A 12,568-nucleotide genomic window follows, 5' to 3' on the forward strand; every position below is an offset into this window, starting at 1 on the left:
AGAAGACTCATACATGGAGAATTGGCACCTGTTGAAACTTAAGGAAAAAATGAGCCCTTAAATCTTGATTGTTTTACTTGGAAGTTAAACTTAATCTTGGAATTGTAGTGTCAAGAGAAGCATAATCCGAGGTCAATAAGATTTGGGGAAATGAAGCCTAATGTGACTGAATGAAAATTACAAGAAGAATTGCAACTAAAAAAGGCTTGTAGGAAAAAAGATGTACGCAAGTTTAAGTTTCCAAATGTCAGAGAAAATTAGCTAACTTGTTATGAATTACCACAAGTTCTTATCTTGTGCCTAGAAAATTTTGAACAGCTTGGCATACAGCTATGTAGAGCAAGATCCCCAAGTTTTTCCAATAAGCATGTCAATTAAGTAATGTTACTTTAAAAATAATAGAGGCTTTTCTTCGATCGCTAAACTATTCTCAAAATTTTCCATCACAGGCATCAAATCTATTCAGATTTTGGTCATCTCTTGGCAACACAAATAATCAACAAAGAGGCTATCTTGTAACCCATAAAACTAACCTGATATTTTGTCTTAGATCTAGTTTCTTATTGCATTAAATATTCCTTTTAGAACTGATCCACAAGCCAGAGAGCATTACCTTTTTGTTATCTTCTGATACATACTTGCAGTGACTGGATAAACTATATATCGTTTATCAAATAATACATGAAATCACTTGAGAAAATCAGTATTCTGGATAAGTAATAATATGCTTGTAACAAAAGGCATGCACAATTATATTACAGCCAAGCATTTTTTTTCAACCTTGGAGTTGCAAGTAATTTCCAGAATTATACAGTCTGGTCAAAGGGGGTTAGCTTTGTTTCCACAGAAGTAAATCTTCACTTGTAACATGCACGTTCATAACTTCGTGATTGTCTCCATGTTTTGGCTGCTTAGGAGAGGTTTTTTTTTTTTTTTTTTTTCTCTCTATGTAATGAAGCTATTATTGTAAAGTCATGATTATTTGATAAAATGTCATGATTAATTCATCTGAAATATCTCATAGATGAATCATGCTGGTAACTACAATAAAAAGTCATGTCGGCTTTTTGACAATGTTCTCAAACAAATGGTGCTTTGTCCAGAGCCAACCAATAGAGATGACTATGATTGGAAACCCACATTTGATAAGGAAGATCGTCTACTGCAATGGCTTGTTGTGAAACACTGGAATGCTATATGGATTGGAATTTATTAACGAGGACGAAGGGAGAGATGTTCCAAAGTGGTCGCTTGTGCAATAAGAGAGATGAAGAATATGATGTGGAATGGGCAGCTTACCCGGAATACGGAACGGATGAAGAGGGTATCAAGAACTCTCGATGTGAATGTGTGGAGTTCCCCCAATGAGAGACACATTTACCGTGAGTTTGCAGTCGAATATGATATTTTCTGTATGAAATGTATGTAGTAGTACCACACTAACAACCTGTACTAGCAGGAGAGATTGCGGTACGCTCACCCACGGCCAGAAAAATTGGACCCCGTCATGTTTACAATTTGACATCAAAATGGAGCTGCCTGTCTTTTACGAAATTCCAAACAATTCCTATCCTTACAAATCACGACCCACCGCCAAGGCATCATCTTATCTAATCTTCTTCATTCCACATGGCTAGCAGCCATTTGCCATTCCTTCTCACCATCACAAACCCAACAAGAAGTCGGACAAACTTACCCCTTCCTTCCCTCGGGAAACTTCTCTGCGTCTTGAGCTCGCAAGATCCCCATGGAATGATGGCATCTCGACTGTTTTGCTAGCCTCCGCTTGCTGTTCCCTCTTCAGGCGCCTTGGAGACCAAGATAATTATGCCATGCAAGTCCTCAATGCAGCAGGCCTGGCACCAGTAGCCTCACTCCACAAGGCCACTCCCTCCCTCGACAGGAGACCCGAGCCTAGGCGGCTCCTCCAATTCAGGCTCCCCAAGCTTGCAGCCCTCTCCTCGATTTTTGGTGCTGGTGGCCTCGCCAAGGCCTTGACCTACGAGCAAGCTCTCGACCAGACCGTCGGCAGCTCCTCCCTCGACTTCGATGTGGGAGGTCTCCTCGATGGGATCGTGAATTTTGGGACCGAGAATCCCCTGCTCCTCAGCGGTGGCGCCCTGGTACTAGCGGTGCCCCTCATTCTGTCGCAGATCCTGAAAAAGCCCAAGAACTGGGGCTTGGCGTCCGCCAAGAGTGCCTATGCTAAGTTGTCCGAGGACGGGAACGCGCAGCTGTTGGATATAAGGGAAGGGAAGGATTTCAAGGAGGTGGGCAGACCGGATTTGAGGGGATTGAAGAAGAAAGCGGTGGCGATCGCGTATAAAGGGGAAGACAAGCCGGGGTTCCTGAAGAAGCTCGAATCGAAGTTTAAGGACCCAACCAATACCACCTTGTTCATTCTCGACAAGTAAGGTTTCCACATGCTTCCCCTATATTTTATACTGATCTCATCTTTAGCTTTTCTTAATTATGTCGTCGTCTGATGAATGTAAGACATTTCTTTTTTAAGTCTCGACCGATAGATCTAACGCATGACTTGGTACTTTGTCTGTCTGTAGTTCAACATCGTTGGTCCGTTGAATTGGTTTCATAGAAACTTTCAAGCCGTTTGATAATGCCTTCGTTTAGGTATCGGGGTAGGAGTTGCAGGGCTCTTCGAATTACCTTATTCGAGAAGGGCTGCTCGTGCTCAGTTACAAGTCAGAATTTTGACAAAGTGAAGTGAATTAGCATGCAAGCCATTTTGTTTCTTATATCCATGCCTTTCCGTTCCTGCAAGATTTGGGGGAATAGATGAGAAAGATTTTGTGAACTGAATTAGCATCCTGTTGAACATGAGACTCCATCTTAGTTGAGGAGATGCTATGATTTTATACTGCAAGGCTCAGCTTCTAATGGGACAATAGAGAACTTCTTTATATGTTGGCTTTCCTGTAAAGTGAGAATTGTTAATTTTGCTCGGAGTTCTATTAAGATAGGCAACTTGCATCCCAGCAAGCATTTTAGATTATTAGGGGTGAAATGTGGATAATTCAGGGTTATTCAAAGAATTTTTCGAGATTTTACAAGGGTGTGAATAAGAAAGGAGTTGTCTGTGGTGTTTTTAGTTCAATATGTGCACCATGTGTACACATTATACAGCAACTATAAATACCAATATAAATTTCACTTTACTGATCACATTTTTAGACCTCTGCAAAAAGTTGCAATATATTTAATCTACTATTTTGCTGATACTTGAAAAGTCTTGTATGGTATAACAGTTATGATGAGAATTTGGAGGTACATACAACTTAATTTACTGCTTGATGCTCTGACTGCCTAAGTATAATTAAGGCTGACAACATTAATATTCTCATGGAAGCCAGATTTGATGGTAAATCTGAATTGGTTGCGGAACTCGTCACCGTCAATGGTTTTAAAGCAGCTTATGCGATAAAAGATGGTGCAGAAGGACCTCGGGGATGGATGGTCCTTGTTTTCTGAACTTTGTAATTGTTTTAGTGTCAATTTTCAAGTACCAGCTGATGAGTTTTCTCACTTTAACAATTATACTTGTTTGTTTCCTGTATTGCAGAAAAGTGGTCTTCCATGGGTGGAACCAAAGAAGACTTTAACTCTTGATTTTGGTGATCTAAAGGATGCAGTTACTGGTGGATTTGGAGTAAGTTAGCCAACTTGCATCATGATGATTTCTTTTGAGTTCTAAACTGACTATGAATTAAATTTTCTTGACTCTTTAGGTTGACTAATTTCTATACATGTATGTTCTACCTTATCATATTGCTTTTAAATGGTTACTTAAAGCTCGAAAATTGCAGATGTTTATATTGATTTGCAATATTAGTACTTTCAGCAATTATCTTTAATGATGATCTATATACAGGATGGTTTAGATGGTCTTCCAATTACTCTTGGACTTGCAGCTGCCACTGGCTTAGGTATATTTGCTTTTACAGAGGTAAATCACATTGTTCTGCTCATTGTGCTTTATTTATTGGAGAAATGCGCTCGAGGAGGCTGTTTATGTTTATAATGTCTGCCTTCTGCTGCAGATAGAAACTCTGCTCCAGGTTTTAGGGTCTGCTGCTCTTGTTCAGTTATTCACCAAAAGATTCTTGTTTGCAGAAGTTAGTATCTAGCAAATTTTCTTCTTCAGCATGTGATATGAAATCATCCAGAATCCTTACTTACATTTACTCATTTACAGGACAGGAAGGTTACTCTTCGACAGCTTGATGAGTTCTTGAACACCAAGGTCGCTCCTAAAGAACTAGTTGGCGAGATTAAGGTAGATCCCAAATCTCAAGTTAATATTCATCTGGAAATTCATTACTGAACCATGTCATGAAGTCCTACAAACATGTGATGTTGCACAGAAACCAGAATAAAGCTTGAAATTTCTGAACTATTCTCCATATGCTTGTTTACAGGATGTATTGTTAGGGGAATGGCATATATGCATGTCTGAGCCTCAAGTTTTACCCAGCAAGATTAATGCAATTTGAATAATTTGTCTAGTCATGTAATTTCTTATTACTGAGGATTGTCGTTACAGAAGGCATACATCAAAATCTATAGCTTTATGGATATGCATGCAAATTGAACAGTTAAGGGATGAATAAGCTAACAGGATATTCTGCATAGCTGACTGTGCATTTTGCCTTATGTAATATAGAGATTTAGCTATGAACTGATCTGTATCATGCAGCACTTTGTAGAAATCACCATTAACAGTTATCTATGCTCATCATTCTCGTTGTCATGTAAATTCATCTGTAATTGGGAAGTCAGGTTAATTAAGGCATCATGTTATTTGCAGCTAGGGTAGAAAACTCTTCCGCTAATTAGTGATTGAAAGTACATGTGATGCTAAGTAGAATATAAACCTAGTTCGGTTCAGTATTGTGTATTTCAGTCAAAATTATATGTAGCACTGAATATAAGCACACAACAAGGATGTAGATCACTTGGTTGGTTGGATTTTTCATGACACAGTTACTTTCAAATAAGTTTCAGAGTACTCTGAGTGAAGCTACTTGATTATAAATATTATATATAACTAGTATTTTATAAATCCAATAAAGAAATAAGCTCACTTGAAATTTCTGGCCAGCTTCATCTTTTGATAATGGCCTTCTTAGTTGTATTCATCATCTTCTACAGTTCTACAATTTTTGTAAGCAAATATGCTTATTTTCCATGGTAAATAATAGATGTTTCTATATGAATACTAGATGATTGGCAAGGCTCTCCTACCAGCAGATACTAATGCGAAGGCTAGTCTACCAGCTCCCACAGATGCTTCAGCAGCTCCTGCTCCAACTCAAAAAACTGATGCTGTAACCTCAACTGAACCTCTCCCAGCAGTCAACTCAGTTCCCAAAGCTGAAGTCAAGGAAGAGTCACCTCCTGTGACACCGAGACCTCTTTCACCTTACCCATATGTAACTCTCGATCCTTTCACATGCCTTGCTCTTTTATTCTTTGTTTCTTCCATTATTCATCATGACTGCTCTTTCCACATCGTTTCTTAGGAACCATATTATCAAGAAACTAAAATTGACATGTAGACCATAATTGCTCAGAAGATGCAAAGTTAATTCTTGGAATGAAAGAAAGAGTACATCTCACACCAAACATCTTTGAGATTAATATATCATCATAACCGAGAAATTATATCGAACTATGTTATCTATGTTCAAGCATATACTTTATAGGATAGGACTCAGCAAATGTAATGACATGATTTCAGCTTTCTCAATTTTCCTTTTAAATGATTTATCAATAAAAAACTTATGCTGTATGCATCTGAATTATGCACAGTATCCGGATCTCAAACCTCCATCTTCACCTTCTCCGTCACAGCCATAGAGGATCTGCTTTGTTATGTTGGTTTCATGGGATCACTCTTCTCAAATGCATGATCGGATGACAGAGCGTTCAGCAGGAAAAGATGTTTGGAAGGCCAGATATCCTCAAATTAGTTGATTTAAGATATAGTTCTAAAAAGGATAATTACATATGTAAATTGTTCATCGATAAGAACTGTTACATGCATTTTCTTCCCTTGGTTTTCTTCATGGAAAGCAGAAAACAGTTCATGTGCTTGTTACTTGAGATACCTCTTCGAGTTTTGAGTTCTGATAAAAAAAGGATCAAATATGAGTTATCGGGAGTGTGTTATGGAACATTTTATGAAGAATGGATAGTAACTTTCAGGAATCTACTCGTCCATTTAAATTTCTTCCAAAATCCCATGTGGTCTTTTTATTCTTCTCAATTTTCTTTCACAGGCACTTCATATGAACCACTGAAAAATTGTATCTTTTGTGTGTCAATGTGGAGAGTCCCATCAATGTGCAAGTTTAATTTTATGAACAAAGCAGGCTATTTTGGTATCATGAGTTCTGACATCCAAGTTGCATATTGTAAGATAATTGTGCAAATATCAACCAAGTTCATATTGCAAGATAGCTGAATATTATTTAAATTAGATTTATCGATCAGCAGCAACTCAACAAGACAGATTAGCTGATCATTTCTTCTGGTTAGTAATAGGAATCAGCCTGTCCAATCCAATGCACCAAACATCAAGACGAACAGATTTTTAAATGAACGAGGAACCACTCATATCAAAAATAGTATTATCTCGAGACAAATACAAAATTAGTTCATTCCAATAAGAAGACGGCGTCGATGTACAAGGTCTTTTGCTACAAGACCTTGTGATCGCGAGAAATCTTATAGCTCAATCATCAAATTTTGCTTGTGTTAATTATTTGATTATGTATTATCTTAAGATATATTATAGATTTGATTAGATTCTGATGACGAATATTAGAAGTCGATAGAAGATATAACACGAGTTTAATTTTCTTTGTAGATCGATATGATAAATATAATTTATTATTATTTAATTTTAATTCTAAAATTAATTTTTTTTGTATAATAATAATATATTATAATTTTTTATGCTTACATAGATACCATCTCATCTAAGATGCGTCATTACATTCGAAAAGCAATCCTTCACTATGTTATGATCCTTTCTTTCCCATTGTGGAGTTGCACATTGGCGAGCCATGTAATTAATTAATTACAAAATAACGATTCGAGCATATGTGCGTATCCACTCAGGGTTTGGATGTCGGATGCGGATCCTGGTTATAATATATTCGGACCATCCATTTTCTTGGAGGCATTCACTCTTATTTTAATCACCGGTGGAATCTAATTGTCCATTTCGAGAATGAATACGTGCATTACTATTTTAGATGCAACAAATTAATGGATCGGTCATAGATTAATTTGCAACAAAAAAAAAAGAATATACTGCACCCACGTGGTCTAATTGTCATGACGGACGGCCAAAGTCAATATGTTAATCACTTGGGCTGTCCCAACCCTTATATATATATATATATATATATATATATATATATATATATATTAAAAATCATAAGTAAGATCAGTGTATAGCGATCGTTCATTAGAATGGTCTAGTTTTCATATATCATGTTTTTTTAATAGTTACTATACATTATGAAATATCAGTCATTTCAAGACCCTAAAACTATCCTGCTAACACATAATTGGACTTGGGATAGTGTTAGGTGTTAATTAGAATTTATGAGTGTTTGTTTTTTTTAAGTACTTTTTTTTTCTCTCTTATGCATCATGTAACTTGAGCGATATTGTAATTAATATAATCTTTTATATGTTCCCAATGTTGCTTCTTCTCTCTGAGATGCCCCAATTCCATTTTAGAAAAACGAAGGAAATGAATGGGAGCGCATCCTATGGATTTGATTCATGACTTGGCTTGTTTCATGCTCATATTGTTGCCTGTGAATTGACGTCTCATCACGTTACATTGAAGATTCCGACGGCTCACCCCTCATATCTATAAGTTAAATTAAAGATTTCATATCATTATTACAGTGATACGAAACTTTCCATTTTTTTTCTCGATGATCGAATGTGAATACATCATATAATATATATATATATATATATATATATATATATAATTTAGATCATATACTTTGTATGCTTATATTTGTTTAAAATGTTAATGAAAATTTAGTTATTTTTTAAGGATTAATTGGAACTCCGTCACACGATCTTGGCAGTAGATCCAACGCTAACTGTACCGTCAGCCGTGCATACGGCACCCTTACTTTATTGGAGAGATGATGCTCCCTCTTTCTCTCTCTCTTAGCTGAGGCTTACGCTTTCCTTACATCACAACCCTATTCTCTCTCGCTCCTCCGTAGTCGCGCCAATTCCCCGTCTCCTCCCGTGTATTTGTGTATATATGATCATCAGGTGACTTTTCTTCCGCAGTTTCCATTGTGGGCTGACACCAACCTTGTCGTACATCAGTCTAGCCATGGACAACGGCAACGGAACAGCTGCTACATGCCTGCGACGTCCTCACGTCGCGATGATGCCCACGCCCGGCATTGGCCACCTGATGCCCTTGGCCGAGCTAGCCAAGCTCCTCGTCGACCGCTACGGCTTCTCCATCACCATCATCACCCTTGCCGTCTCCGCCTCCAAGGCGCACGCTGCCCTCCTCTCCTCCCTCCCTCCCGACATTTCCTCCCTCGCCCTAGCCCCTGTCCCCCTCCATGACCTCCCCCCCGATGCCCACATCGTGACCACCATGTCCATAGCCAGTGTCCGCTCCCTCCCCGACCTCCGCGACGCGCTTTCCCGCCTACGGTCCTCCACGAACCTCGTCGCCTTCGTTACCGACCTCTTCGGCACCGACGCCTTCCCTGTCGCACGCGAGCTTGACGTCCCGCCCTACATCTTCTTTCCTTCCAACCTCCTAACGCTGTCACTCTTTCTCCACCTCCCTGAGCTCGACGCCGCCGCCACCTGCGAATACCGCGACCTACCCAAGCCGCTCCGTCTCCCGGGTTGCGTTCCCATCCCTGGCCGGGACGTGCTCCACCCCCTCCAGGACCGGTCCAACGACGCCTACCGGTGGACGGTCCACCAAAGCGCCGCTACCGAGAAGCGGAGGGCATTCTCGTTAACAGCTTCGAAGCTATGGAACCGGAAGCGGCCAAGATCCTCCAGCAGCACGAGCCCGGCCGTCTGCCAGTTCACCTTGTTGGACCGTTGACGCAGTCCGGGACGGCCGAAGCCGACGAAGGGCTCGAGTGTATGAGGTGGTTGGACCAGCAGCCGCCCGGGTCAGTTCTGTTTGTCTCTTTTGGCAGCAGGGGAACCTTCTCGACGGCGCAGATGGAGGAGCTCGCGCTGGGTTTGGAGCTGAGCGGTCAGCGATTCCTGTGGGTCGTCCGGAGCCCGAGTGACTGCGGTGACTCCAGCGAGGCATACTTCACCGTACAGAGCAAGGAGGACCCATTCCGTTTCCTTCGGACAGGGTTCGTGGACCGGACACGGGAGGTGGGCCTGCTCGTCCCGTCGTGGGCGCCACAGGTGGCGGTGCTGAACCACGCCGCCACCGGCGGCTTCCTGAGCCACTGCGGGTGGAACTCGACGCTGGAGGGCGTGCAAGCCGGGGTGGCGATGGTGGCGTGGCCCCTGTACGCCGAGCAGAGGCAGAACGCGGTGCTGCTCGCGGACGGCGCGAGGATCGCGCTGCGCCTGCGAGCGGCGGAGGGCGGGCTCGTGCCCCGGGAGGAGGTGGGGCGGGTGGTGAGGGAGCTGATGGAGGGGGACAAGGGGAAGGTAGCACGGCGGCGGGTGGCGGAGCTCCGTGAAGCGGCAGCCAGGGGCCTGAAGGAGGGGGGCCTCGCCTACAAGGCGCTCGACGAGGTGGCTAACAAGTGGAAGACCACGAATTAAAAGTATTGCTCTTCTCTACAACGCAGGTGGGGCACATCAATCTGTGCTTCTTTGCTTTTTCGGTTCATGTGGTCCTCGATATCCATCGTCTTCTAAGCTCGGTGTCTGTGTACCCTGTTGGACTCCGCATGGACTTTTAAGTGCATTGTTGGGAAGCGGACGGTGATGGAAGAAGCAACTGCATCTACCGCGGGTTGCGTGGCCTGAAGAGGACCAGAGAAGGCAACAGTGTGGAGTGAATGATTCATAATGATGAAGAGGACCAGCGAAGGCAACTACACATGCTTGTCCAGTCCTCCTATATACAACAGTGTGGAGTGAATGATTCATAATGATGAAGAGGACCAGCAAAAGGCAACTGCACATGCTTGTCCCAATAATATGATACCTAAACACCCAAATTTAATGACCGATGAGTCAAGAATGTTAGTTGACATGACATGAGCATCGGAGGAGGCTGTCAGTTAACATCTGACCCTCTTTCTCCAAGTATGGTTTCTCATCAAAGTAACCCTCTATCTATTTAGTGGATATGATGATACCTTCCATTTCACTGAGACCATAGCGTTCAAGGTAGAATAGGCGATGCCCGGTCGTTCTTCCATGAGTCGGTTCCTTGCTTCCTTGCTGGAAATGGAAACGAATTAAGCTCGTTTATATGCATGAATATTCGCAAAGGTAGAGAACTCGGTTGGATCCAAACCTGAAGAGAAGAAAAGAAGAGGGTGGCTTCCTTGGAATGTTGGGATCCGCATTGTGTTCATCCTTCTCTTTCTTCTTCTTGTGACGGTTCTCCTTCGTTTTCTGTTTCAGATGTCAGCAAAACTATCACTCGGTGGAATCATGAAGTGAAAGAAAGTTCCCAACATGGACGGAAAATAAATTTAACCTTAATTATGTTCTCTGTTTTCTCCTTCTTCTTCAGTAATTGAAGAGCTTCCTGCCTTCAATTAATTATGTATGAGAATATAAAGCAAAACATCAGAATCATTCACACTGCTGACTACCGGAAGGAAATCATTTGTTCTTATAAATACCTCCTCATAGGGTGCTTTCTGCTCTCCTGTCATGTTCTTCCATTCCTCTCCTGATATCTTAGAGATCTGAGAGCGATGCATACAACTTGGTATTAGCAAAATTGTGTACCTATGAAATGCTGCTAAATTTAAGGTTGTATAAGCTGAGCGTACCTCAAGAACATTCTTGTTCTCTCGTAGCAGAGCTTCACGCCGTTCTTTCGAGAACAAGAAGAAAGCTGACATGGGATGCTTTGGCTTCAAAGGATCCTTCTCTTTCCTAAACGTAAATTTACACCGGATCAGTTAAAATGGCTCGCAAACCAGAAATCTTGATAGAAAAAAGTTGATCTTGCGAGACAAAGGGAGATCAAGTCACCTCGTCCTCTTGCCCTCTTTGTCAGTTTCCTGCCAGTACATGATGGAAGAAACATTATCAACTTTTTTCTCACGAGAGAGGCTCGAATCATAAAAAACGCAAACCCACCTGTTTGAACTGCAGGTACTGCTGCAGCAACTCCATGACTGTCTTCTGCAACTGCTCTTCCTCCAGGAGCTTCATCGCGTCGATCTCACGCTTCTTCTGCCTCATCACCTGCAAGTAGGCCTCCTTCTCCCGCTGGTACTTGTATTCGTAGGGCTTCTTCTCTTCGGCGCTCAGCGCCTTCCATTTCGCTCCCAGCACATTGGATTTCTCTTTGAAGTCAGCATCAGGGTTGGCTTTCTTCACCTACGATCGGAGAGAACCAAAACCTCCTTTATGCAAAGTCTTGAGTGAAAGTACGAAAGACTTGGTCGATTTACCTCATTCCACTGATCTTTGCACCATGCGATGTACGCAGGCAACGGCTTCTTGATCTTCTAGCCGCGGGTCTTGTCCTTGTTTTTCTTCTTCTTATCAATCTTTTCTTGACCTTCCTCTCTCAGAGACTTGACAAGGAGAAAGCTCTGTCCAGTATCAACAAGAAAGCAAGAACCCCTTGAAACCCCAAACCTAAATCGAAGTGGAAAGAGGGGAGAAGACCAGAGAAAATAGAAGGACGAATTCAGTGCAGGCGTATACCATCGTCGGCTTGAACTCCTTCAGTTTCTGGAGCTTCTTGAGCTCCTCCTGCAGCCGCTGCTGTTCCTTGCCGCGGTTCTCGATCTCCTCGTCCTTCCGCTTCAGCATCTCGTCGCGTTGCTTCAGGAGCTCCTCCGTCTTCTCCTTCTCCAGCCGGAGCTGCTGCAGCCTCCCATGCAGTTCTTGCAACTCGTCCGCGAAGGACTCATCGGCTGCTGCCGATGACCTCGGCTTGGAAGGGGCTTTCCTGGACTTCTTCGGCGAGACGAGCAGGGAGACGCCTTGTTGGCTCTCCTTGGCGACTTCGCCAAGCGGGGACGAGGATTCGCCGGCAGAGATGTTGATGTCGCTCGGCGAGAAGTTCTTCAGCGCCTTCCGGCTCCTTCCCTTCTTGTGAGCGACCGCTGCCATGGCCGGGTGGGAGGGAGGAGCGAGCAACGGAAGTACACGATGGCGTTTTGGTAGGACGACGGAGAGGAGGTGAGGTGGGGATTATAACTGTCGGAAACCGATTCGAAAACGATACGGTTCCACGTGGCCAGATTGGACCGTTAACCTTCCACCGTGCCAGGAAAAAGGGAAGCTAACGGATCCCTTAAAACTATCAAACATATCGATTACGCTTAATGGATGAGAGTTAAATCCACAAACAGTTTGA

The 12,568-nt window shown here is 42.5% G+C and overlaps 1 protein-coding gene and 2 pseudogenes across 1 annotated transcript; 2 read left to right on the forward strand and 1 right to left on the reverse strand.

The window, feature by feature from the left end:
- The first annotated feature begins 1,520 nt into the window (after positions 1–1,520).
- LOC104000835 (rhodanese-like domain-containing protein 4, chloroplastic) lies at positions 1,521–6,228 on the forward strand. The gene is made up of 8 exons (XM_009422973.3): positions 1,521–2,410; positions 3,372–3,474; positions 3,581–3,667; positions 3,890–3,964; positions 4,059–4,133; positions 4,214–4,294; positions 5,241–5,450; positions 5,830–6,228. The coding sequence occupies exons 1-8, from the start codon at positions 1,833–1,835 to the stop codon at positions 5,875–5,877; spliced, it is 1,257 nt and encodes a 418-aa protein (XP_009421248.2). The 5' UTR covers positions 1,521–1,832; the 3' UTR covers positions 5,878–6,228.
- A 1,802-nt stretch (positions 6,229–8,030) lies between these two features.
- LOC135624864 (hydroquinone glucosyltransferase-like) lies at positions 8,031–9,831 on the forward strand (annotated as a pseudogene).
- LOC104000980 (high mobility group B protein 6-like) lies at positions 9,292–12,535 on the reverse strand (annotated as a pseudogene).
- Between the last annotated feature and the right edge of the window lie 33 nt (positions 12,536–12,568).

Source organism: Musa acuminata, chromosome BXJ2-10, assembly GCF_036884655.1.
Source record: "Musa acuminata AAA Group cultivar baxijiao chromosome BXJ2-10, Cavendish_Baxijiao_AAA, whole genome shotgun sequence".
Classification (NCBI taxonomy): Eukaryota; Viridiplantae; Streptophyta; class Magnoliopsida; order Zingiberales; family Musaceae; genus Musa; species Musa acuminata.

Bases quoted from the DNA above. Each gene is read 5' to 3' on its own strand.
- LOC104000835 (XM_009422973.3), top strand. From the start codon at position 1,833: ATGCAAGTCCTCAATGCAGCAGGCCTGGCACCAGTAGCCTCACTCCAC. The intron at 3,475-3,580 runs GTCCTTGTTTTC...CCTGTATTGCAG, and splicing joins AAGGACCTCGGGGATGGATG to AAAAGTGGTCTTCCATGGGT. The intron at 5,451-5,829 runs GTAACTCTCGAT...AATTATGCACAG, and splicing joins CTCTTTCACCTTACCCATAT to TATCCGGATCTCAAACCTCC.